Genomic DNA, 27,907 nt, shown 5'->3' with positions numbered 1-27,907 from the left:
CGATGAGGAGTGTAAACTAGGGATCTGTCTATAATGATTCAGAAGGCACCGGAGCGGTCGCGCATATGAACAATGACACTAGTTAGCAAGTATGTTATTTATTTGATAGAATATCAACTTTCCATTTATATCATATCGATGCATTTAATATGTTGTTATTATTTTGAGGTTCAAACAACAAAACCTTTTTGTGCAATATATGGTGTATGCATTCGGAAGATATCGGATGTGTACGTCATTCATTATTTTGTTCTCTTCTCCGAGATTTGAAAGCTTCGCAACGTGATTCGGAGTGTAAGCGCATTGTGCAGAAAGGAAAAGAAAATGGCGGACAGTGTGGACATAGATTTGTATGCAAATATTGAAGACGACTTTAATCAGGTACGTTATTTATTACATGTTAAAGTGATATTTAATGTAGGCTAGAGTGCATCATAGGTTATAAAAACACTAGTGTCGAATAGTAAAATATGTTTCTAGTCTCTGAATTGCAGGGCACAGAATGGACGAAAGCTTTCGCTTTCCTATTGCACAGCGTCGTTTCGTCGTCTGCCTGATACCGGCAAAACCTTAGCGATTATGGCGGGGAATTTGCCAGGGAATACTTTTTAGACATGTATTCAATTTTCCAATTAGTTGCAAATGTTTATACCTTTCTCTTGAAAATTTCATTGGAAAATGCGGTCGCCCCTATTGGCACATGTATTGGGCGAGTGCGTTTAAAAAAAATAAATCATGTTGTCTTTATCTGTTCGGACGAGTGCTGGTGAGAACATCGAGGTGATTTCTTCTTCATGATAGCTAACAATTTGACATTCCCCCCCCCCCAATATGGCGTTAATTGGTAAAGCATCTCAACATGCTCAAGGCCAAAGTGCTTTTGAACAGGGATTGACACGATTGAAATAGAGTCCAGTCCAGGACAAGATTGCAGTCTTATGATTGATTGGTGCATGATATTTTTTTTAATTTTCAGTATTTTCCACATTTTCGGATCAGTTCATTTTCTATAACATTGACTGATTGTCGTCCCAAATGAAATTGTTTAAGAATTGATTCTGTTATTGCTGTCAGTGTCATTTCTTTATTGATGTGTGGGTCAGAATTGGAAGAGACATGGAAGTTGTGTACTATTTTAATATCTTTGATGCAAATCAGTAAGGAAGACTTCTTTGAAAGTTTTTCCTTGAAAACTGCTAAGAGTTTGTTTCTTAATTATTCTCGTTTGTTTTTTATATTAAGTTTAACGCCGCACTCAGCAATATTACTGAGCTTACTAGAGAGAAATTATATTTACTAGATTAAGCTTAAAGGGGCACTGATCTAACGCAATTCCCCGGCACTGGTTGTTGCCTTTGTTATTGTTTTTTCCCCAGTGAGTACCCGGATGTATAGCAGAAATCTAGACTAGTTCGCGACATCTGCTGCACCATTCGTAAGCGCATTAGTCGCTTTTATGGGTAGTAATAAGGGCGTATGGTCACATTGATGAACAAAATGAAATACAGTTTTCGAGATAATAAGGAAATGTAGGTATCTTTGTGGGTAGCATCGGTAATGGTGACAAAGTTTTGATAAGTCACTTGCTTGGTAATTTTACAAATTGACTGAAAAACATTTCCATCTGTATTATTATGATAACGAATTCCAAACATTTTGATGTTTAAATGTCATCACCAAGAGACTGAAAATGTTACGTTGAGAAAAGTACATTTCTATGATGTTTGGCTTCTAAACCTGTTGTGATGTTTGTAGGCCCTTTTGATCGTCTTAATCAATCTGGACAGATTTTTTAGTCAAAATGACTGAAATATTTACACATTTTATAAATTGCCTGAGAGAATCACATTTTACAAATTGACGGTAATATATACACGCTTACAAAGGAAAAGACCTGTGAAAACAACGTCTATCGCATATTGAAGAATTTCCCAACCAAGACGTAGAGAAACAAGAACGAATCGGTTCAAATGAAGGAAAACAAACTGCAAATATCATAATTACAACCTACCAAATTTATGTGTATAAATTTTAGGCAGCTTCCTTGTTCGAGGAATGTATCCGTGAATATCCACACAAAGGAACAATATCCCACTCATCTGCAGATGTACAAAGAAACTTATTCGATGTCACGTGTCTCAGTAACAATCAAATATTTTAAAAGATATATGTCGTTTCGGGATATTATAACCCGTGTTCGTTTCTCAACTGATCACTTGGATTGTTTCAGGTGTTTTACATAGGTGTCAAGTCTCAATGGTCGGCTGAGAAAGCCCCCGTGACAACTATTTTCATAACGTTCACGGTTCCTAAAAAATCCATTGAGTGATAGATAACAATGATCAATCAATCAACGTATTATAAGTTAACCCTTTGAACAAAGTATGTTGTTATTACATCGGCACTTCACGCCATGGTATGAGTGTATTCCCTTTGTTTTAGTAAACCTAGACATGTAAACACTCACTCTTGACATATCCACTGTGCAAGATAACAGTGATTAATCAATTAACGTATTTTCTGTTAATCCTTTGATGACTAGGAACGTTCCGTTGATTTACAAAAAAATAAATCAACTGATCATTCATCTCTTGCTGGGCTGCCACGTGCATATTACATAACACACATTTCACCTCACTTCAAACCTTGATTTAGATTGAATAATTACCCCAGACACAATAAATGCCAAATGGGAACCTTTGTCAGGTAATCTAAGTTAGCTACCACTAATTGTACCTGTAATAAATTCATTAACTGAGCATCAAGTGAATGACAACAAATACACAAGTGAAGGGTTATACGAGAAAACGTGGATGTCAACAAGGGAGTAGTAAACGTATTATCGCCGCAAGCCGAAATCCGAAAATGCTTTCACTGCATGGATACTTTTTTTAGTATAAAATGACGACATCCGATGAGCTCCGCTGTTCTTTTTGTCTGCTTGTTTAGGCTGAAGAAATTAATTAACATGCGTCCTTTGTCGAAATCTGTATAGATCACAGTTAACCAATCAGTGTTTATGCAAAAATGCGTAAAACAAATATTGCCTCCAGCCTCCAAGTTTATTTAGCTGTCCTTGCAGACTGTAGCCCAGTCTCTGGTCACGCTCAGTTGCGTTGCGTATCATCCGGGTACTCACGGGGGAAAAAACAATAACAAAGGCAACAACCAGTCCGGGGAATTGCGTTAGATCAGTGCCCCTTTAAGACTAAAAGTCACAGACTAATATTTGATACTTTCTATTTTGATCAGCAAAAATGTCCAAGGATGATAGACATGAGAATGATTGGCTGACTTGGTTAATGCATGTCATTGCTTTGGATCGATGCGCATGTCAATCACTGGATCGTCTGGTCCAGATTTGATTATTTACAGACTGCCGTCATATTGCTGGAATATTGCTGAGTGCAGCGTTAAACAACTTACAAACAAAACTATTATTGTGACATGTGGTGCACGAAGTAGGTCAGTGGTAGAACAATGGTGACAATTTGAATTTCAATATTTCATGTTTCATTGAGCGTTAGTAAGCAAACTACTGAGCAGGGATCCGGTTCTGATGGGTCTGTAGAAAAACAGGCGTGTTTATAATCTACTTGCGATGTTTCGGCTGACAAATTGTATTGTATCAATGCCAAATTGTGTTTCTGCTGAAGCTTCGTCTTCTAGCTCTAAGTCTAATGAGTGCAGGGACAACAATAAATAATTAAGGATCAGCAAAACGGTCATCTAGACCAGTGCAACATGCATTTTGTGAGGGTTGGCTGAAAGATTTCGATCGGTTTGATTTAACAACAGCATGAACGTTATGACCGAATTTGCTGGAACAGCAGCTTTCGTGAAGGGCAGTTATAATTTTTTGACCAGAAACTATTATAAGACATTCACAAAGTGCTAGGCATAGACACTATAGAGATGTAACTATTCTCCAAAAGGTGTCTAAAAAATCCCTGCTTAGTGCTTTTGACACTCAGATGAAAAATGATTTAGAAATAACAAAATCTGATCTTTTATTCTTTTAATAGTCAAAATACACACTGCATACACATTTGTCAAAGAGGAGTTGCCTTTTGCAAAAGTTATGCTGTCACTCAATAAATCTGGCTACTTTTAAAACCAGTTGGCTCCAATGTTTTTTTCACTTAGGACTGAAATGGAAATAGTTACACAAGAGGGCTGCAGACACTGTAACCTAAGTTATTGTGCATTATCATCCATCTTCCGGAGGCAAGGGCGTTAACTGACTATAAAAGTCCAGTTTCCACCATTGCTGAACTAGGCTGTAATTTCCAGGCTCGTTCATAGTGCCACCAGTGGCTATTATGAGTTATGTTCCTCCTATTGACCAATCAGATTCTCCGATCACTTGCATTTGCTTCAAACAAAATGGCGGTGCCCAGTCAAGATGATCTGCCCGATAATCAACATCTACAATGTAATAAAACGAGTCTTACCCCGCGAAGTGCATCAAATCACGTGAGCATCTTGATTAAAGCATGACCATATTAGTAAAATATGTTGATGCCAAGTTGAGAGTACACATGCTTTGCAAATCATGCAGTCTACGGACATCTGCGTGTTGAAGTCCATGTTGTTTTCGCACCAGATGTCTAGTTCATTACATGATTTTGATTGCACTATGTAGACTTGTTAGTCCAGCCAAAATGTAACTCAATAGTTGCAGCCTAGTTCGGCAAGGGTGGAAACTGGACTTTTATGGTCAGTTAACTCCCTTGCCTCGGGAAGATGATTATCATCATAATGTAGCCTGATGACCAGGGGTGACTATTGGGGCTATTTTCACTGTTGAGTGTTGTGATAGTGGATATTGCAAAGATTGTGATTGTGTACCTACACTATTGCAATCAGTGTTCGAAAAAAAATAATTGCAAGGCTGCCAGCAGGACCCACAGACACTTTAGAAGCTGCAGGCCTTGACTTCCATTTAAAAAACAACAACCTGCAGCTTATTGTAATAAATAAATCAACACAAATTTACTGCAGGCCATGAGGAACCATAAAAGTGTTTGAAACTGACCAAAAAATATCAGTGGTCCAAAAGACAAGCGCATAGAAAAATCTACTGGTTCTGCTGGATCTCTGCTGGGCACAATGGCCCTGACCAAAAAGTGTTTCTAAAGGGTATTACATTTTTCCACAATTAGAATGAAAAAACAACCACTGTAGTACCACACAAGGTTGTTCAGGTTGATCGTTTGTTTCGAGCTGAGTCGACCTATCGATGATTTAAAAAACCTGAACAAACTTAAATTACTTTGTTTGTCCCCTAATAAACACTGGTCCATGGGACCAGCATCTATCTAACTTGACTGGTTCTTCAGAAAATATGCTAGACTGCGACCAGATATTTGTGAAACTATGGGCAAGATGATGTATCTTCATGCCACTATTGATTGTTGTGCATACTATCAACAATACAATTGGTGTTCCTAATGATATAGTACAATGATCTGATGAAAGGGCAAACAATTGCATAGGGGTGACTATTGAGGCATTTTTGACTATTGCGATACTATTGCGATAGTGGCCCTACTATTGCGATACTATTGCGATAGTTTTCACTTGCAATTATAGCAGGCTTTAGCAGCATATATTTCAGCATTTTGACTGACACTATCAAAATTATTATAACTTTCTGATACTATTTGTAAAGAAAACAAGAAATGAGAAGAAAACGTATTATCGCCGCAAGCCGAAATCCGAAAATGCTTTCACTGCATGGATACTTTTTTTAGTATAAAATGACGACATCCGATGAGCTCCGCTGTTCTTTTTGTCTGCTTGTTTAGGCTGAAGAAATTAATTAACATGCGTCCTTTGTCGAAATCTGTATAGATCACAGTTAACCAATCAGTGTTTATGCAAAAATGCGTAAAACAAATATTGCCTCCAGCCTCCAAGTTTATTTAGCTGTCCTTGCAGACTGTAGCCCAGTCTCTGGTCACGCTCAGTTGCGTTGCGTATCATCCGGGTACTCACGGGGGAAAAAACAATAACAAAGGCAACAACCAGTCCGGGGAATTGCGTTAGATCAGTGCCCCTTTAAGACTAAAAGTCACAGACTAATATGTGATACTTTCTATTTTGATCAGCAAAAATGTCCAAGGATGATAGACATGAGAATGATTGGCTGACTTGGTTAATGCATGTCATTGCTTGGATCGATGCGCATGTCAATCACTGGATCGTCTGGTCCAGATTTGATTATTTACAGACTGCCGTCATATTGCTGGAATATTGCTGAGTGCAGCGTTAAACAACTTACAAACAAAACTATTATTGTGACATGTGGTGCACGAAGTAGGTCAGTGGTAGAACAATGGTGACAATTTGAATTTCAATATTTCATGTTTCATTGAGCGTTAGTAAGCAAACTACTGAGCAGGGATCCGGTTCTGATGGGTCTGTAGAAAAACAGGCGTGTTTATAATCTACTTGCGATGTTTCGGCTGACAAATTGTATTGTATCAATGCCAAATTGTGTTTCTGCTGAAGCTTCGTCTTCTAGCTCTAAGTCTAATGAGTGCAGGGACAACAATAAATAATTAAGGATCAGCAAAACGGTCATCTAGACCAGTGCAACATGCATTTTGTGAGGGTTGGCTGAAAGATTTCGATCGGTTTGATTTAACAACAGCATGAACGTTATGACCGAATTTGCTGGAACAGCAGCTTTCGTGAAGGGCAGTTATAATTTTTTGACCAGAAACTATTATAAGACATTCACAAAGTGCTAGGCATAGACACTATAGAGATGTAACTATTCTCCAAAAGGTGTCTAAAAAATCCCTGCTTAGTGCTTTTGACACTCAGATGAAAAATGATTTAGAAATAACAAAATCTGATCTTTTATTCTTTTAATAGTCAAAATACACACTGCATACACATTTGTCAAAGAGGAGTTGCCTTTTGCAAAAGTTATGCTGTCACTCAATAAATCTGGCTACTTTTAAAACCAGTTGGCTCCAATGTTTTTTTCACTTAGGACTGAAATGGAAATAGTTACACAAGAGGGCTGCAGACACTGTAACCTAAGTTATTGTGCATTATCATCCATCTTCCGGAGGCAAGGGCGTTAACTGACTATAAAAGTCCAGTTTCCACCATTGCTGAACTAGGCTGTAATTTCCAGGCTCGTTCATAGTGCCACCAGTGGCTATTATGAGTTATGTTCCTCCTATTGACCAATCAGATTCTCCGATCACTTGCATTTGCTTCAAACAAAATGGCGGTGCCCAGTCAAGATGATCTGCCCGATAATCAACATCTACAATGTAATAAAACGAGTCTTACCCCGCGAAGTGCATCAAATCACGTGAGCATCTTGATTAAAGCATGACCATATTAGTAAAATATGTTGATGCCAAGTTGAGAGTACACATGCTTTGCAAATCATGCAGTCTACGGACATCTGCGTGTTGAAGTCCATGTTGTTTTCGCACCAGATGTCTAGTTCATTACATGATTTTGATTGCACTATGTAGACTTGTTAGTCCAGCCAAAATGTAACTCAATAGTTGCAGCCTAGTTCGGCAAGGGTGGAAACTGGACTTTTATGGTCAGTTAACTCCCTTGCCTCGGGAAGATGATTATCATCATAATGTAGCCTGATGACCAGGGGTGACTATTGGGGCTATTTTCACTGTTGAGTGTTGTGATAGTGGATATTGCAAAGATTGTGATTGTGTACCTACACTATTGCAATCAGTGTTCGAAAAAAAATAATTGCAAGACTGCCAGCAGGACCCACAGACACTTTAGAAGCTGCAGGCCTTGACTTCCATTTAAAAAACAACAACCTGCAGCTTATTGTAATAAATAAATCAACACAAATTTACTGCAGGCCATGAGGAACCATAAAAGTGTTTGAAACTGACCAAAAAATATCAGTGGTCCAAAAGACAAGCGCATAGAAAAATCTACTGGTTCTGCTGGATCTCTGCTGGGCACAATGGCCCTGACCGAAAAGTGTTTCTAAAGGGTATTACATTTTTCCACAATTAGAATGAAAAACCAACCACTGTAGTACCACACAAGGTTGTTCAGGTTGATCGTTTGTTTCGAGCTGAGTCGACCTATCGATGATTTAAAAAACCTGAACAAACTTAAATTACTTTGTTTGTCCCCTAATAAACACTGGTCCATGGGACCAGCATCTATCTAACTTGACTGGTTCTTCAGAAAATATGCTAGACTGCGACCAGATATTTGTGAAACTATGGGCAAGATGATGTATCTTCATGCCACTATTGATTGTTGTGCATACTATCAACAATACAATTGGTGTTCCTAATGATATAGTACAATGATCTGATGAAAGGGCAAACAATTGCATAGGGGTGACTATTGAGGCATTTTTGACTATTGCGATACTATTGCGATAGTGGCCCTACTATTGCGATACTATTGCGATAGTTTTCACTTGCAATTATAGCAGGCTTTAGCAGCATATATTTCAGCATTTTGACTGACACTATCAAAATTATTATAACTTTCTGATACTATTTGTAAAGAAAACAAGAAATGAGAAGAAAACGAGTTCAAATTGACCTCTCAAAAACATTTTAATACAAAATTTCACTTCATGTAACTGGTAAAGTCTTAGGTTACTACAGTGTTTCAGCACCAATGTGAATGAACGTGATTGAATGACTAGTATTTGACTATACAAACTGTCAAAATCTTTAATTGTCACATTGGCATTCACTGAATGACTAAATGCGATTCAACATATCAATTAGGAAACAAGGTTGACAAAAACTGACATGTGGCATCTGCCATCGTGTCAATGTTGCCTAGCGACGAGTAGCTAAGGGACGTAATTCTAAATCAAGCAGACAAAGTAGTGCAATCCAAACAAAAGCACGACAGAGGTTAGATGATCATAGAGTTGTTTCTATGTTTTTTTAAGAAAGTATATGTACCAAACAAATTAACTATCGAAACTATCGATAGTTAGACAAACTATCGCCAATAGTATCAATTGTTTCAAGTTGCAATCGATAGTGCACGATCGTGAGACAAGCAATCGCAATCAATCGATAGTTCGATGTATCGTTACACCACTACAATTGCAACACATCAGCAGTTTCATATATCTTTACACTACTACCAATGAGATGAAAGATCATGATGATTGTTCCAGGTTTCGGTCACTTATTTTTGTTCTGTGTTAGACAGCCTTCATTCACTTCATATCCGAAAATATTTTTGACTAAATTGTTCGATTTCATGTTGTATTCCAGGATACAGATTTTGCCAACCATGGAGATGACTTATATGATGATGTTATCACAGCCGGCTCCAGTAGTGAGGGCATGGATGTGAGTATTTGCTGAGAAGATACCATCAATGACTCTTACCTTGTCAGGGATTACTGTGATATTAACTCATTAATCATGTTAATATTGATGATCCACCGCTGATGGAAATCTGATTTGACAAAATTCACATTACAAAAAAAAAGTGGATTGAAATAAATGGGTTTTTGGGGTCAGTTGCTTTAGTATGTCGAAGTATAGTAATCAAATGTGACCCCCTGAGTTTTAAACCTTAGTATTTGGATTATGGCAAGGAGTTCTTGCAGTGATAGAAATGTATTTATCAAGTATGCCACAGGTCTCTCATCATGCTCATTAAGATGTTTTAACAATCCCATTAGTCACTTCTTACGACAAGCATAGTCACCTCTTATAACAAGGATTGCTGAAGATCTGTTCGAACCCAGATCTTCACGCGTTCATTGCAAATGAAATGTATGCAGTGTATGAGAACCTTGGGATGACTGAAACATGTGTTTTTACAGAGGAATACAGATTCCAAGCAGCACACCCCCATGCTTTCCAGCACACAATATACTGGGAAGAAGTTCATGTGCTATGTAGGAAACTTAACATGGGTGAGTAATGTCTAAGAAAATGACGCTTTTTGTCTGCACTCACCCAATTGTGATGGCAGATAGCAATAATACTTTCCTCACGACCAAAGGATATTTTCAACATTTGCCAGGCTATATATATGAGTGGACTGTAAAATGGATAAAATGATTTATTTTTTTCAAATTACAGAATGTGTATTTAAGATCTGGTAATAGAATGATATTTTAATGGAAATTTAAAATATTTTATCATTGTTGAACTCTTCTGAAATTGTGAGAAATGAAAAGTTGAGATATTGAAAGAATCCTTAATCTACGGTGCAAATACAATGTGCTTTTTCCTATAATATTGGTGCATGGTGCCCAAGTCTTATCAAGTCACATCAGGTGGTACTTGATTAATAAAGCATGTGACCTCAGCAGTTTGTGTAATAGTTCTAATACTGACCATGGTGATTGTGGGTCACTGAAGTGATGTGAGAAGCTAATGGTCATGCAGGAAAATATGTGTCATTTTGTAATATGTTTTCTTTGTGCATCAGTGGACGACAGATCAAGATTTGACAGATGCATTGACTTCCATTGGAGTCCATGACCTCGTGGAAATCAAGTTTTATGAAAACAGAGCAAATGGACAGTCTAAAGGGTATGTCATTTCATTATTCAGGAACCTCTTCCTGGTAGCAGCTCAACACTTTAGCATGAGGCTAAACATTTGTACATTTTCTTTGTTTTTGAATTGACAATATTTTAGCTAATATGTGTCTATATTCTGTGAATTAATATTATTATGACTGCATATATGTAATTCTTCATTGTCAAATTACCTACAAATAACAACTTCATTTCAGTTTCGCCCTAGTTGTGGTAGGCTCCGAGTCCTCCTCCAGGCATATATTTGAGAAGCTGCCCAAGAAGGAGATGCATGGTCAGGTGCCCCAGGTGACTCCCTACAGTAGACAGGCACTCAGCCAGTTTGAGGCCGCAGCCAGGAAGGGCGGGGAAGGACCTCCACAGAATGGTTAGATTTTGCAGTCTTGTAGTTAGGGCTTGGTCACTAAAATCAAAAGGGGAAAAGACCTTTGATCAGAACATGTCTTTGCAACATAGGCTTCAAGTTTTCAAAACACACACATGAAACTTGTGTTGTTAGAATGGAATTGCATATTATTACTTTTATCAACAAACACAAACACATGATTCACACAATAATGATATTGATTTCTTGATCATTTCTTGTAGTTGATCCATATGTTTTTTAGGATGATACACGTATGTTGTTTAGCAGCGTTAGAAACTACCGTATATCGCTGTGTATAAGGCGACCCCACGTATAAGACGACCCCCCTGTACACGCCTTAAAAATCAACCCAAAATCCTATACTCCGTGTATAAGGCGACCTGGAATGAAACACATCACAAGTCTGACTGATATACGGGTAGAAGATTTAACGTGCTCTTGCCGACTGTAGCGTATTTCGCACACGGACATCACAAATTAGTTAGTTAGTTACTTTGGAGATTTAATGTGCGCTTTCCGACTGATGCGTATTTCGCACACATCACAAGTGCGCACACAAACCATATATATGCAATAAAAATATGTTTATCTTGTGTTGGTTTTTTTTCTACAATGATAGGTCGCGTGTGTAACTCCGGCACACGTCGCCATTTTGTGTTTACAACACCAAATTGGTGCCCGTAAAATAAAATTCATTTATGAAGTAATAACATATAAGAGACAATGGTGAGTAATTTAATCGCCAATTAACTATGTTGTAACTAACTAGGCTTATGTTTTCACATTCAGCGTGTTTATTCCACAATCACTTGTACACACCGTCTCCAACACTTGTTAATACAACTGTAAAAACAGCGGGAATTGATTTCAGCTTCACCGGTTATCACATGTTAGGTCACATGTGCAATATGCAAATGATTACCGGTACTTCCGGCTCTCTACTCATGGATGTTGATTGTTTTACCGTGTCAGCTGGTTTGACAATCTGCATCGAGGAGAGGGTCATTTCAACTTTATTTGCAGAAATTATTAAACTTTATTCAAGGAAAAGAGATACAAATCATGTTTATGTATGGAAATAGTTTTTGGAACAGTTATTTAGGACGAAATGCGAAGTTTTATTGTCAAATGCTGGGCTGGCTATCGGACGCCGGTTGACATCGACAGTGGAAAAAAATGTGAGATCGACTCCGTGTATAAGACGACCCCCCTTCTTAGCCCCCTCATTTTAGGTACGAAAAGCTCGCCTTATACACAGCGATATACGGTAACAGTTTTCGTCCACTAGTCCTTATAATGATAACATAAAGCAAAACCCTTTAAAATGGCAATTTTCTACTAGTCCTTATGATACCTTTAACATTGGGCAGTTTGTCAAGGTCTTTAGGACTAGTGCCAATTTCTAACCCTGTTTAGAGGATAATGTTAGCCTCTAGAGAGGGTGCTGATGTAGCCAGGTGGTTAAATCAGGGTTAGAATTTGGCACTAGTCCTTTAGTCCTACCCAAACTGCCCAATAGTAAAGGTATCATAAGGACCAGTAGAAATTTGTCATTTTTAAGGGGTTTGCTATATGTTATCATTATGAGGACTAGTGGACTGAAACTGTTAGTTTCTACCGCTGGTTAAAGTGTTCACTCGTCACTCCAAAGACCTGGGTTTGATTCTTAACATGGGTACAATGTGTGAAGCCCATTTATGGTGTTCCCTGCCGTGATATTGCAAGGCTATTGCTAAGAGGAGCGTAAAACCAAAGTCACTGGATTGTAGCTAGCCATGGTCTAGCTGAGGTTTTTAGGGCATTAGAAATAAGGACAATATCAGGCTATAAGCATAAAAAGCTAGGAATGTATTTGCAGTGAGTGTTATATACTTATGCATATGCTTTGGTGCACCCTTGTTACATGTGATAACTCTGTTTGATGAGATTTTATCATGTGTCCCTAGGTAACAGAAATCAGAGAAGCAATCCACGCAACCAGCCTCCTCCCAGTCAGCAAGGGAAGCCAGGAAACTTTCCTCCTCGTGGCATGCAGCGTCCTCCACCCCAAGTCTCACAGGGACCACCCCCACCTGGCCCCCCTCACGGTGGCCCTCCGCCCATGTATGGAGGTAGGTCCAATGCAGAAGCAGTGCCCTAGAAGACCTGAAAGATTCCAGGACCCCCCTTTATTTCGAACACTGTTTGCTACTTTTTGAGATGGCAAATATCATACTGGCAAAGATGAACTGATGATCAACACTCCTGAATAGTGACAGTGCTGGGCACGGCTCGATTAAGCTATATAAAGCATGCACCAGTGCATCCTGCTATTGAAAAGGCTTAAAAACTTTAAAAAAATTAAAATAGTTGGTTCTCAAGCAATGGCTTTTTAAAATATGGCATGGGCAGGAGGGTTGGTGTTATTTTTTTTATGTTTTGTTGTTGTTCAAACTAGTATGTCAACATGCACTTGGTGCAAGATAAATCAAGTTCCTTAACTTGAGCCCTACAAGTGTTATGAAAACTAATATATTCCCGCAGGTATTCAGAAATGAATTTTATGCATAGTTGCACAAACTATGATACAATGAAATACCTAAACTTGTTATTGACTGCTGTAATTTCAGGACCACCCCGACTTGGTCCTCCGCCACAACTTCCTCCCCCTGGAGGGCTCCCTCCCCCTGGCGGACCACCCCTCAGACCTCCACAGGGACCTCCTCCCCCAGGAATGGTAGAGGTAAGTTTATAGCAAGGTTTCTCATTCTTCCTGAGTCAGTTTCTTTAATATTCAAACTATAGGAGGGATTTCTGGTCAGGCTCGCTGACTTGGTTGATGATGCATGTCATCAATCCCAATTGCATGGATCGATGCTCTTGATATTAATCACTGGATTGTCTGGTCCAGACTCCATTATTTACAGACTGCCATCATATAGCTGGAATATTGCTGAGTGCGGCATTAAACAACAAATCAACCAACCATCTTGTGAGCAATGGGTGAAAATATTGTTCCCAGTGCATTTCGCCTCTTTCATCTGTTTTTTCTTTGGATGTAGACTGAAAATTGTATTATGCTTTTTGGATTCTTCAATATAATGTGACCTCGAAGTTGCTGCATCCAGTAGGCGTTCATGGCAGGAAAGGTCTCCAGAACGTTTGGGAGAGACATTTTTGGTTTATGTTACTGCAAAGAGTACAAGTATTGTGCACATCTCCTGGAAAGGTTGATTTTTATCTGTGACCTGGCTGTTAGTGGCTCATGCTATCTCTGTATGGTTCACTGAACAGCCAGTTTAAGGTTTACAGATTAAGGGCAGCCATGATTCAGTACAGATATGACAGTGCTCTGCGGTGTAAGACCCTATTCACACAATTGCTCCCATGATGCCTGCAACTGAGTATAGAACATATGCCATGCTCATTCATGGGAAAGGGGCGTTCGGGTAGCCTAGTGGTTAAATTGTTCGCTCGTCACGCCGAAGACCCGCGTTTATATTCCCGACATGGGTACAATGTGTGAAGCCCATATCTGGTGTTCCCCGCCGTGATATTGCTGGAATATTGCTAAAAGCGGTGTAAAACCATACTCACTCACTTACTCCGGGGAAAATGGTCTTTTTTTTAGCCAACTTTAATAACAATTTGATAGTTTTGTAGACAATGTGTTAACCATGTTTAATTGATGTTATTCCATGTGACTATGACTAATGAAATTAATGTACAGTCAACTTCTCATATTATGAATTCAGATATCACTAAAAACATGTATTTAGTCCCCATGTTACCCTATTCCTATATTTATCTATGTTTGACAAGATGCTCAATGTGATGTCTGAAGATGATGTTGCATGATGAATAAGTTACTATTATGATTACTGATATCCAGCTTGAAAGTTTCTAATAAAAAATGTGATTTAATATGTAGACTGATAGTAAGCTGAGTTACTACCTTGACATTAGTGGTTAAAAATATGTTGTTGTAAAAACATCAGAGATCAGGTTTTGATACGTTATAATATTTTGATATTCAAACCTAACATAAATTTTCTAGTTTCATATAATAAACACTGTTGTGTGATGAGTGTCAAATTTTGGATGTAACAAATTGAATCTGAAGGCCCCTTAGAGTTCGTTGTATCCGAAGTTGACTGTAATTTTGCAGCCTCCAAGAATGGGCCCAGGACCCCCTCCGCATCTCCGTGGTCCCCCAGGTCCTGGTCCTGACCCCAGGGGTCCTCCCCCACCTATTAGGCCAGAGTGGGATAGACCTCCAGGTAGGTTGTTACTAAATGAATCAGTAATACAAGACGAGAATGAAGACTTGACTAAAACTAGAGGTGGGGTTTCAGCTGGGAAGACCCTTAACATATTTGCACTTGTTTTCAAAACAGTTTTTTGAACTTTTAATGTTGATTAGATGCACAATAAGCCACAATGTTTGTCAACGATGATGTCTCACTTTGTATCAGTACACACGGTTTTCCCTTGAACTACAAAACTAAGGGTCCAAAGAACCTCCAATTACTTATTTCTAGGGTCCTGAGATATATGAGGGTCCTGTGAAGTTATGAAATGGTGTTGTTTACTGTACTGTACCATTGAATAATTACTTTAATTACAGAGGGTTTATACTTCTTGTTAAGAATTTGCTACAAGTAATATTATTGTGCATCCCTAAGATGCGATATATAATTTTGTCTGCATCCATTCTATACATTTGCCTGCACTGTATGCACATTTGTGTGAACTGTATGCACATTTCTGTGGTGTATAAAATCCTGAGTACATGATGTTTTACAAATTGTTTCAATTATCTGCACATCACTGCACTATTGATGGCTGGTGAAGTGGTACTGATGAACATGTTGGATCATGTGGCATTAACTTACATTAGTTATTGATTTACGGTTTCACGCAAATTTCAAAAGAAATGATTTTGGAGAAAAAGAAGTGTGCTTTCCTTACTCCTTAATTAATTTTAAGTATAATAAGAACAGTTTCCCCCAAATAAATACATCTGTATCGTGTATATTGTATCATGATACATCGCAGTACAAATCATGTTGTGACCTCAATATTTTTCATCCCAGAAATACAAGATTGTTACAACCCGTTAGGAATTGGTCTTCAGCACACCATGCTTGTTGTAAGAGGCAACTAACGGGATTGGGTGGTCAAGCTTGCTGACTTGGTTGATACGTGTCATCATATCCAAATTGCGGGGATCAATGCTCATGATGTCAATCACTGGATTGTCTGGTCCAGACTCGATTATTTACAGATTGCCGTCATATAGCTGGAATATTGCTGAGTGCAGCGGTAAACAAAAGAACAAAAGAAACAAGATAGTTAAATCTCATACTTTATCTGTCAGCCGTTTGATTATCTGAAAATACGATCATGTTGATATTCAATGTTCTAAACACATATGTGACAAACATTTTCTTGTACAGTCTGCTAAATCTATCAGCTTCAGTTGTCCTTCCCCATCTTTTTCAATACACTGTATTCCTTTCATGTCACGTTGTGTGGACTTTTACCAACATTACTAGACCTAAAAAGTGGCACTGGACATGGGCTTCGGTCTTCTGGCTAAATTTGCATCCTGCTTTTGGAAATCACTTCATACACACTAGAATCCAATGTTTTTAGGTCAACTTATTGATTTTCTTTTAAAAAATAATCATCATTTCTTAGTAAAAAATAATCATCATTTCTTAGTAAAAAATAATCATCATTTCTTAGTAAAAAATAATAACCAATTGATAAGATTGAATTAACACTGGTAAGCAGATTATAGTGTATATATCTTCAGTCACGTTTATTGCCAATATCAGTGTTTTTTCTGCTTTCGCTTTATAATGATCCTAGTACACAAATTTGATATTTATCCCCCACTGGGTGTTTCAGTTTTCTTTTGCATGTTCTATTTTATTCATCTTTGTTATATACTTCTGTTCTCATAAGTGAATTTCCCCATACATTTTTAAGACGGGGTTGGTTTTTTTTATTTATTATTACCCTACTATCCGCACCATTTTGTTATTTGCCTTTTAGAAACCATGGTTGTTACCAGTCAACCTCCACCCCCTGGGGGTAAGTTAGGGGAGATAACTCCTATTTATGTGGTATCATGGGACATCTCTTCCTGCATTTTGTTTGTAATCCTTAAAAAGAGCATGCCAATCATTTTCCCGTGTTTTACACTCAGAGTACTGTTACTATGGTTACTGAATATTTTAACTTGACAATCACTTCATGAAATTTGCTTTGGCTGGTTATTGTGTAACTGAAAGGTAAGTTTATGTGAAATGTCATTTGCATTTTTTGAAGAATTAATTTTTGAGGTAATAATTTTGTAATGGTGCTAACTGTTTTCGTTAACCTTGGTTGTCTGAGGTGAGGGCAGATAACACTTAGCTTCCTTGTTGACAAGTTGTCTCTTTCCGATGTAAGCAGATTGTAATAAAAGAGTATATCTTGTTGCATTTTCTTGTTTTTGACTTTAGTAAGTAGATAGATTTTACTTTAAGGGCTTTTCAACTCTACCCATGGTTGTGGTATTACATACTTAAACAGAATCCTTATTAGCATAAAATGGACAGAAAAGCACTCTTGCAGCTAACGACATTGTCTTTGCTGACATTAGTGATCAGTTAATGTTTATGTTCTAAACAAAGAAACCCAGGCATGTTGCAAATGTGTCTTCCGTAATATCTAACTGCCGAAGTATTTGACTTGAGTAATTGTCAGTCCCTGAGGAGTGACATTCATGAAATAGCTCCATATATGACAAATTTCGAAGGGACATGTCAGATCAGTAAGATATCCAAAAGTAACCATTCACAGGAATATGTACAATAATCAGGTTGATCAACACTTACAGGACATTGTCGTAATGTCTCGTAAAGTTATATCCAAACTTGAGAGAACCTACATCTTCAAACTGTCCCCTTACCTATACCAGAAAACATTAATTCTCTTCGAAATACACTAAGAGTAATGCATCGATGAGGAAATTATTGATATAGTTAAGTAATACCTACTGGGTGCTGCTATTTCTGTGTACTTTATGGTAGTAAGGATTTTGAGGTAAGTAGGAACTGGTATGTTGTGTCTCCAGCCTTTTGTCCACATGTCCAGTGATGGGTGCTCTCTCCTTACTTCTCCCCTTCCTGGTGGCTGCATATTGATTACATACATAGGCAATTGTCTTGCCATACACTACGTTCATCTTATCTAGGGAGCTAGTGAAGTTTTGATATATTTTCAGGAGAGGTCCACCCTTGAATGAAAATATTTATGTTGTATCATTTCCGAGATGAAATGTACGTTTTATTTGGCAAGATACTTGGTTATATCCTCTTTATCACCTCAGTCTGTGCAAAAAAAAACTGAGACTACTAGCCCAAACTTGGCACTTTGCATAATTTTCAGTAGAATTTAGTGTTACATGGATTATTTGTACTATTATTGGCTGAGCTTACGATACCAAACAGAAGTTTACAAGAGTCAGGCTTTGGACTAGTGGCTCAAGTTGCATAATGATGATAGTCCTTGTTTTTTTAATGAAACTATGTGACAGTGCTGTGTCACTGACATTTGCTAGTAGTCCCGATTGCCAGTATAAAATTGACATATTTTATCATCAAAGCAGCATCAAATGATGGCTAGTGTTGTTACCTTTTAGAAATGAAAGTTTTATAGTTTCAAAACTACAATATCAGTGTGAATGTTAGCAGCATAATTTGATAGACTTTTTCCAGGTAGCAAGTGGCAACAGTGGGTTGAGGTATGGGTCGGCAGCAATTAGATGGGTAGCCACCTCAGAAAACTATTCTTGTAACCTTACTGCAATGGCAGTGGCATTTAGCAAATTGCCCAATGCTTTCAATCATTGAGTTACCTTATACTATGCAGGCTGCCAATAATCGCTGTAATATTTTGCTGACAAGAGTATAACACCCCATTTACCCTTTGGAGGAGGACATGAACACTAAAATTTCTGCATACATTAGTCTGTTTCTTAATATGAACGTTTACTTGATTATTATGTATATGCTAACATGTTTAGTTTTGAGAATGCTTAACCCTGTTTCTGGATATGCTCCTTGTTCTTTAATACATGTAATCAGAAGACATTAACTCTGATTTTATTTCCGGTTTGTCCCACGGCACCTTGATTTCAATAGACACCAATCCACATTAAGAATCTCTTTGGGGTATTTTTTTTGCCTCATTTCATGACACAAGACTTCATTTCTCCTGTTCCTTTTACCTTTAACCTTTAGAGCATGTCCACATAGTCTCAATTTGTTCAGAAATGCAACCGCTGACCTGTCCCATAGGAATGAGTTCATAGTGTATGAAGTGCGAGTCGTTTCATTTTCTGCACAAAACTTGCATATATATGTAACATTTTACGTTCTGTTTTGGTTGTCATCCAACAAGTAATTACAGGAGTCAGGATCTTGTTGAATTTAGATTGTGACCTTGATTATTTCAGCTCCGTTCCCCAACGCTGGGCCTCCGCCCCCGCAGCCGGTCCCCCCTCCAGGTCTAAGACCTATGGGACCAGGTACTGCACTTTGTTATATTTGGGTTAGGAGACTAGTGTTACAACAGGGTTTGACAGTGTACTGGCACATTAGACAAATGCCAGGGATAGAAATTTGCATTAGCCTGCTTCCCTGAGCCATTTCATCCCATGTTAAAATTATCCAGTCAGCAGAATTTTAGAATTTTTAGGGGGTTTCTTTATCTTTTTTTTTGGTTTTAAGGCTGGTAAAAGTTTTAGGTTAATATCTGCTGAATTGTGCCTGTAAAAGTTAATCAGGACCACAATCTTGGCATGAATGTTGTATATATATATGCAAGGACCTGTATGCCATGTGTTAAAGTGTACCACTGACTGATACAATCATGTTTCAAACCTAGCTTCTATGTGTTAGTTTAAACATGTGCAGTGGTGTGCTGTGGGCTGTTTCCTTATGATTTAATCCAGTTGTGAAAACATTGAGTTTGGTCAGTAATGACACCTCCCATGCTGTGATACTTGTTCTACAAAGTGTCTGTGTTTTGGTAATCTCTAGTTTTTGACAGTACAATGAAAAAGGAACAACAATAGAAATGATTTAAGGAATTTTTGCAACAGATATTTTCCTTTTGAACAAAAGTCATGATAGCTGACAAAATTAATTTCTATTGTGTGCTGACTTGTTTCCTGGAACCATTGTTTGTGACTGCTTGATCCCGTGTATACATGTGTTTGTTTATTGATTGATGGCTGTCAACAGGATTCCCTGGTGGCCCCCCATCACAGATGCCACCTGTGCCTGGCCCTCCCCCAGGACATATGCAAGCGCCAGCCCCACATGTCAATCCTGCCTTCTTCCCACCCCCACACAGTCAGGCCCCGCCGCCAGGGCCAGCTGTAAGTACCACAGTAAATGGTGTGATCATCACTCAAATTGTGCTCAATGTTCTTAGATACGCTTCAGCATCATTTGATTGAGATTTTTCATTACTGCATCCGATAATCTAATTGTCCCCTGCCATGAAGTAGGTTAGGGGATATAGGAACGGATTTTGTAGGTCCGTCTGCTTCTCAATGGGGACCGATTTTCTCAAAAACTTTTTGAGTTAGAGGAATTAAATTTTACACACTTATGGGACTGGTGAATATCTCAATTGGGTTAAAAAATTGGTGTCTAAGATTAATTTAAGTTACGTCCCTTACTACATGTTTTTAGATTTTATGCATCCTGTCTTTAATGGGAACAAGTTTCCTGAGAGACTACTTGAAAGTTTGCATGCTTATGACATAAGAGATGCTGTTATAAATGAATACAATGATGTATAGGTTATGGAGTGTATATGACACTTTGATGAGTGACTTAGTGCTGCTGAATGATGCATGTAGCTTGATGTTTAAATTAGGTTCTGTATTTGCACGATAAGCTTAAGACACTTTTGTGTGAACATGTTTTTGTTAAGATAATATGTTTTGAAGCATGGTTTTCATTTTCAGCCTGGCGATCCATATGGACGGGGTCCGCCACCCCAGTCATATCCTAATGATCCATTCATGGGCCGACCTCCCCCTGAAAGGTACATTCCTCGACTGGCTTTATCAGCGTTAGAAATTTGCACTTGTTCTATAGTCCTTGCCAAACTGTCCAATAGTTAAGGTATCCAAAGGACAAGTAGAAATCTGGCCTTTCAAGTGATTTGCTATGAGTTATCAATTAGAATAAGCTTAGCTGTGAGTTTCTATCACTGTGTATGGAAAGCTGCTGTCATGACCATGTTGGAAAACAGTAATGATGGCTTTTCAGTATGGTCAGGGCCAAGTTAGCCAACTGCTAGAATCCAAATATCTCTGTCAAAAAGAATTAACACCAATTTGTATCATATGAATATTAGTTGCTCTCTTGAATAATATTTGATGATGAAACACTGATCAACTACCATTTATCATGATATTGTACCTCTGCTTTGACTTAAGAATGAACAATTTGAACCAATAAAAAAATCTGCCTTGCGTAACTAATGAGTAAAATTAAGTAATATTAAGCATTGCTTTTATCCTTAGAATATTGGACAGATGCATGTTTGTTAAAGGCTTTTTCAGATGTTCCTTGTATTTGTGGAGATGATCTGAACGTATCTACTGTTAATCCTGATGTAACAACGTCCATGAAATCTTTCCATTAACAATGACATTCTTTTTTCTCTGTATAAGAAATGATGCACACATCAGATTATTTTTCTGTCTTATGTCCAAGTTGACAAGTTCGCTGGAAAATTATTTCCTGTCTTGAATGATAGGTATTATTGAGAAGAACTTGAGAAGTCTACACTTAAGGAGGAAAAGTAGTAAAATAAGTGTTTGTCTCTGTGTGTTTCAGTCGGCATGAGCCTCCCCCTCCAGCCTTGAGTGAGCAGGAATTTGAGGAGATCTTCCAGAGAAACAAGACTGTGTCCAGCAGTGCTATCAACAGAGCTGTGCAGGATGCAAGTGCAGGTACAGGCTGAGGGACATTCTCTAATGTTGTACAGACTGAGCTTTTGAGATCGGAATGCATACAAGGGTTTGAAATTCCTTGCATTAGAGTGCACTCTGAGAAATTATATTTTGTTTATACAAAGTAATGGTTGAGTGCCATCGTGCCCTGGTGGTGAGGCTTGCTGCTCATGCAGTCAGCCACTCATTTGTCTTGACCATCGTGAGATATTTTCAAGTTGTGTTGAAACTGAAAAACTGCTGATTTGGCAGGAAACAACTCTAATAAACTACATGGGATAGGATTCCTTGTATGAAACCTCTAAGTCTAACTGTTGTATTGCAGTGAGTTAAAATGTTGCTCTGGTTTAACAGCGGTAAGAGTAAATGTGTGCTAATAATATCAACCTTATTTCTTTGCAGGTGACTTTGCTAGTGCTATTGAGACATTAGTGACAGCAATTTCTCTGATCAAGCAGTCTAAGATTGCTGCTGATGACCGCTGCAAGATCCTCATCAGCTCCCTCCAGGACACCCTCCATGGCATAGAGGAGAAATCCTATGGCTCTAAGTGAGTAACAAGATTTAGTCTTGCATCATTTAATGATACTGGTGACTTCTTTCTTTTGAGATTGATGCCATTGTTTCTTTGGCTCAGTAACTGACCGTATATCCTCTAGCATGTAATGGGTACAGTGTGTGAATGATCCCAAGGGGATTCCGGGTTTGAGTTGTGCTCATCATGAGAAGTAACAGGGGATCGGGTGGCCAGGCTAAGAGACTATGTTGACGATATGTCATCATACCCTGATTGTTGCTCACAATATCAGTGTATGGATTGCCTGGCCCTGACATTTGCAGACTGCCTTCATCCCTGGAATATTGTCTACTGTTGTGTTAAACAACACACACAGACAACTTTAAACATTATCAAAGTATATCGATATGTCCATTCATGTAGCAATTTAACTGTGCAAGGAGCCACTGATATTTCATCTCATGGATTATTATCCTGGTAAAAAGAACTTGCGAAATGACTGACTTGAAACTAGCAATTTTTCAGCCTGAGGTTATCACATACAGAACTCTTGAACATGTCATCCTAATACTACACCCATTTTACAGCAGGGTTGTTGGGACAGTGTTGAGTTCAGTATGTTGTCATTGTGAACACTGGTAGTATTTGTAGTGGGGACACTGAGTGTTCACACATCACTCTGGAAACCTGTGTTTGATTCCCAGTACAGTACCAAGTACATTATTCGTGTCAGACACTGTGATAATGGTGCAGTGATACCTACATTGATGCAGTGATACCTACATCGATGCAGTGATCCTCCAGTGATGCAGTGATACAGTGATACAATGATATCTACAATATGCATTGATGTCTACAATGATACCTACAATGATGCAATGGTGCTTAGTATGATGCAATAACTCTCACTTGTTCATCACTCCGTGCAATGGTTCAGACAGACACTTTGCCACAAGGCTACCTCAGTATACATTGATATCTCCAATGATACCTACATTAATGCAATGATACCTACAATGATGCAATGATACCTACAATGATACTTTACATTGATGCAATGGTACCTATATTGATGCAATGGTACCTACAATGATACCACCATTGATGAAGTGATACCTACAATGATAACTACAATATTACCTACATTGATGCAATTATACCTACAATGATGCAATGATACCTGCAATGATGCAATGGTGCTTTGAATGATGCAATAACTCTAACTTGTGCCGTGCAATGCTTCAGACAGACACTTTGCCCCAAGGCTACCTCTGCAACTATTTTCTGTCTGATGATAGAGATATTCATATTGGGATGACAAATGTTCCAACTCTGTTGTTTCAGGAGCAGCAGCAGCAGTCGCCGATCTAGGTCAAGGGAACGTGATCGTGACCGAGACCGTGAAAAGAGGAGTCGTCACAGATCCCGCAGTCGTGACCGAGAATACCGTGAGAGGAGTAGGGATAGAGATCGCTACCACGAGGAGAGACACCGGGAGAGGGATCGGGAAAGGGAAAGAGACAGGGGAGAGCGTGATTACAGCAGGAGGCACTAACAGGTCGGTTTGTTGCAGGTAAACTATTGAGCATTTGTTTTGGCAGAAGCTAACTTGATCACTGTTGACTAAAGTTTTACTAAATAAACTATTTGTAAGTTACTTCAAGTATTACAATACAGACTAATATTCCTTTCAAATGCATTGATTTTACTAGTTGAGCTTATTAATTTTAAGTCTTTGTTAATATGGTTATGGATCTCCAGTTTTGTCTGAAACTTTGATAAATTCTGCTTTAGCTCTTAACAGATTTAATATATCTGCTAGCTTAATGTTGTAACTCTTTCAGAATGTTGATAGTTGCTCCAGGATCCAGCAGTTCTTCCGACAGATTTTTCTTTCTGGCGTTTCATTTCAGAATGGCTGTAGATAACCAGTTATTCCACCAATACCTGTAAATGTTAAATTCAAAAACTTCAATTTGTGAAAAATAATGCTCCAGGTTTCTCCCAAATCTTGTTTGTGTTCGTTAAGGAACTTCGGGCATTGTTGTTTGTCATGGTAGACTTTTTTATTTGGAATTGTTCTGATTAAGAGAGGGGTCAATTCCTTAGAAATGGGATTGCTGTCAAATCTGTATCAAGTTGAGCATTCTACTTCTGTATTGTTCTTTATATGTGCATATTCTATGCATTATCCTTGATTGTGTTAAAGGGGGACTTCAATGTTTATTACATGTCTTTGTACATCAGATTTCTTTCTTCTCAGTCAGTTTTCCCAAACCATCATTGTCCTTCATACTGACTGGCTATTTATTGAAGTCCCCCTTTACATGTACACATGCTGAACATCTTATTTACATTGTCAACTACAGTTGTTTGATTCTGTTTCACATTAATCATGTGATTTTTTAAATGTTGAATTGAATATTTTTATGAATAATTTGTCATTTCATTGTGCTTGCCTTACTTGAATTCTTCATTGATGAGGGACATTGTCTTGGAGATAGCTTTAGTTTCCCAAATTCCAAAACTGGTCAATTATGTACAACCTATTCAGAGCAAAAAGGGCAGAGCAGTTAGCCTGGTGGTTAATACACCCGGATTCAGTTCCCTACATTTTATGTCTGAAGGACCCATGAAGATCAGGGGTAGAATAGGTCTTCAGCAACCCATGCTTGCTGTAAAAGGCAGATATGCTTGTCGTAAGAGGCAACTAACGGGATCGGGTGGTCAGGCTGACTGACTTGGTTGATGTATGTCATTGTGAAGATCGATGCTCATGATGTCAATCACTGGATTGTCTGGTCCAGACTCGATTATTTACAGACTGCCATCATATAGCTGGAATATTGTCCAAAATTATTTTTTTATGTCTGAAGCCCATTATTCGTGTCTACCATGATATGGCTGGAATAATGCTAAAAGTGGTATCAAAAACAACTCTTTATCAACTGGTACTGACGACAGTTTTATATGAGCTGGATGGCCACTGGCTTTCCTTTACGCAGTTGTAGGTAATATGAAGGATAATGTCGTTTTATAGTATGAGCTCAAAGTATATAATAAATGTAAACCAAGGCAGATGACTAATTTCCAATTACTTTTGAAAATCTGTGTTATTTGAAATTTGGGAACTAGACCCCCTCATCAATACCATTTCATGTGTTTTCTGGATGAAAATCTGTCTTTCCATTTCTTATAGGTTATACATGCTGTCCAATGTGATTTGAACCGATTGTCCCATGCTACATTGAGTGATTAGACTGTATTGTCACATGATATGTCTTGTGGAATGTACCGTAAATACTTGTTAAACGTCGTCATCACTTCATCGTATATGGATCAAGTGTTCAAGCTATGGACTACAGTGAAAAGACTCAAGTGTCACCATACTTCCTTGTTCTCAACGCCATGGAAAGGACACTCGCTACAATCATGCAGCTTTTACTGAAATCATTCATCGTCTTATCTTCTCGTAGCAAGAAGGAGGAGTTTTAACGCTTTCCAATTGCTGTTGTTTCATTTTCAGAATAAAGTTCTTAGCTCATAAGTATAGTTTTGTTATTTACAATGTTTCCTTGTCTCAAGGTTTTAGTTTGATCATGTAAAATGATTTTAGCCATCACAGATTTATAAAATTATGGTCGAAAGCTGCTTGGTTCTGCAAAGAATTGTTGTGGTTTTTCATGGGTTCATGGCTTTTCAGAAACAATTCAATTTGATACATGGCGATTTGTCTTGACTGTGTTCAGATCTGCACCTGAGCACGTAAGATTGGATGGATGTAGGAACCACAGCAATTGTTTGGATGCCTTGTAAACTTAGTGTATTTCAGATGTTATCTAGTTATGAATAAGAAATGTTCCATTTCTGCCTCAGTATCCAATGGTAAGATTAGAGTTTCAGGAACTATTGTGTCTTTTTGTGTTTGCAGATTATCATAGATAATCAGTGCATATATTATTAAAAAGTTCACAAATATCATCTGGTTTTGCAACCTTGTATGAGCACTGTTACTTTTTTTAAGTATTTGAAACTAAGTGGGAAAGAAAATGTCCTCACTCCGAGTTGACTGAAACTGAATGTGAGAAGCTTGTCTTTCAGGATAATAGAATAGAATCATATATGTTTCAAAGTGACATTGTAGGATTATCTGAAATTATATGTGAACACTTAAAAAAATACCACTGTGCCGTCCATGTGCATTGTCCAATAATTGATGAGCTTGTGGCTGTGATTGTTTGCTGTACATATAGATCAGTTAAAAAAACCATTTGCAGTTAGCAAATCGAAAGGTAGTTTGTGTCAAACTTGGTGTTTGTGCTCAACTTGAGGTCATTTCGTGAAGACAGTTGCGACAAATTTAAGATATTTGTGATCGACCGACTACATTTGTATTGATAAACAGATGTGCTTTCAAACTGATAATTTGCAATACTTTAAGCTTAAATTTTAGTTGTCTGTCAAGTGTGTTGTCTGTATATGTATGGTAGTTTCAAACTGTGCAAGTGTGGAAAGATTCTGGTAAGTACTGAACTTATACCATCAATACTACAGGATGATGTCTCCATATAGGCCTGTGTTTGAATATTGGGATATCCGTATTTATATGGGCTTTGCACAGCTCTTGAGTAACCAATTTTTATTTTTTATTTTATGAACTTAACCAGTTTTAAATGGAACTACGCACAGGTTACAAATGTGTTCAGATTCTTGAATACTCAAGTTGTTGGTTGACTCTTGTTTTCAGCATTTTCTTTACACTCATGCATGACTCTTTACCTACAACTGAAGTATTAGAATGTATCACCTGCTTGTGTGGCAGATGGGTGCCATTATGCTATCTGCCCTTTCTCATTGACTCGATCTCTTTCAGGGGCATAGCAATCTGTGTCATTACAGTAGTTGACACAGCTTATGACTTGCTGGGGCTCATTTATCCTTGTGATGCTTGAAATGTTGCACATTTAATGAAAGGAAGTTGTGTGAATGGAAGTTGTATATGCCCCCCAACTGATTTGGCAAGAACCCATAACATTAACAAATATGATGATCCAAGTTAAAATTTGTGTTCAGTCATTTGTCTTTTTTGCAATCCTTAATCACATGTTCATGGTCCTTGACCTTTGCCATATTGTACCACACACCTAGGGAAACTGTTTTCTCTTCACAGCCTAAAAAATATAAGAAAGCTGTTAATTCAAATTGAGAAGGGAAATATTTTCTGAGGCATAAAAGTTTGTTATCTAATGACGAAACAGGTCTATTTGAGTGAGAAGTATTTTGCATTGAAGATCCCTAGGGTACTGTGTGTGACAGTATGGGGGAGGAGGACCTAGTGTGTGAGCATTTATGGGTGCATAGTAATAATCTGATATTTAATGAGCACACTTACATGAATGAAAAAGATACGAATAATTAGATATGCTTTTATTATTTTCTTTTAAAACATTTCCTGATTCG

At 38.0% G+C, this 27,907-nt stretch overlaps 1 protein-coding gene across 3 annotated transcripts; it reads left to right on the top strand.

Moving 5' to 3' along the window:
* The first annotated feature begins 247 nt into the window (after window positions 1-247).
* Window positions 248-25,994, top strand: LOC124120731 (cleavage and polyadenylation specificity factor subunit 6-like). Of its 3 annotated transcripts, none has more exons than XM_046483612.2 (15): window positions 248-381; window positions 9,267-9,344; window positions 9,827-9,919; window positions 10,441-10,544; window positions 10,750-10,919; window positions 12,866-13,030; window positions 13,529-13,635; window positions 15,067-15,178; window positions 19,411-19,482; window positions 20,201-20,337; window positions 20,935-21,014; window positions 21,815-21,930; window positions 22,333-22,480; window positions 23,792-24,020; window positions 25,647-25,994. In XM_046483612.2, the coding sequence occupies exons 1-14, from the start codon at window positions 325-327 to the stop codon at window positions 24,000-24,002; spliced, it is 1,650 nt and encodes a 549-aa protein (XP_046339568.1). In that variant the 5' UTR covers window positions 248-324; the 3' UTR covers window positions 24,003-24,020; window positions 25,647-25,994. The 3 variants fall into 3 exon arrangements, with proteins under 3 accessions (XP_046339568.1, XP_046339567.1, XP_046339566.1); XM_046483611.2 differs by having other exon boundaries at window positions 13,529-13,641; window positions 23,792-24,005; XM_046483610.2 differs by having other exon boundaries at window positions 13,529-13,641.
* The last annotated feature ends 1,913 nt before the right edge of the window (window positions 25,995-27,907 follow it).

This window comes from Haliotis rufescens, unplaced genomic scaffold (genome assembly GCF_023055435.1).
Source record: "Haliotis rufescens isolate VD_foot unplaced genomic scaffold, xgHalRufe1.0.p SCAF_6, whole genome shotgun sequence".
In the NCBI taxonomy this organism is placed as follows: Eukaryota; Metazoa; Mollusca; class Gastropoda; order Lepetellida; family Haliotidae; genus Haliotis; species Haliotis rufescens.
The sequence above is the reverse complement of the archived record's forward strand: the minus strand, read 5'-3'. Positions and strand labels throughout refer to the sequence as shown.

Coding starts and splice junctions, on each gene's coding strand:
- LOC124120731 (XM_046483611.2), top strand. CDS start 325: ATGGCGGACAGTGTGGACATAGATTTGTATGCAAATATTGAAGACGAC. Junction 9,920..10,440: donor ATGTAGGAAACTTAACATGG/GTGAGTAATGTC, acceptor TTTGTGCATCAG/TGGACGACAGATCAAGATTT. Junction 19,483..20,200: donor TCTAAGACCTATGGGACCAG/GTACTGCACTTT, acceptor GGCTGTCAACAG/GATTCCCTGGTGGCCCCCCA.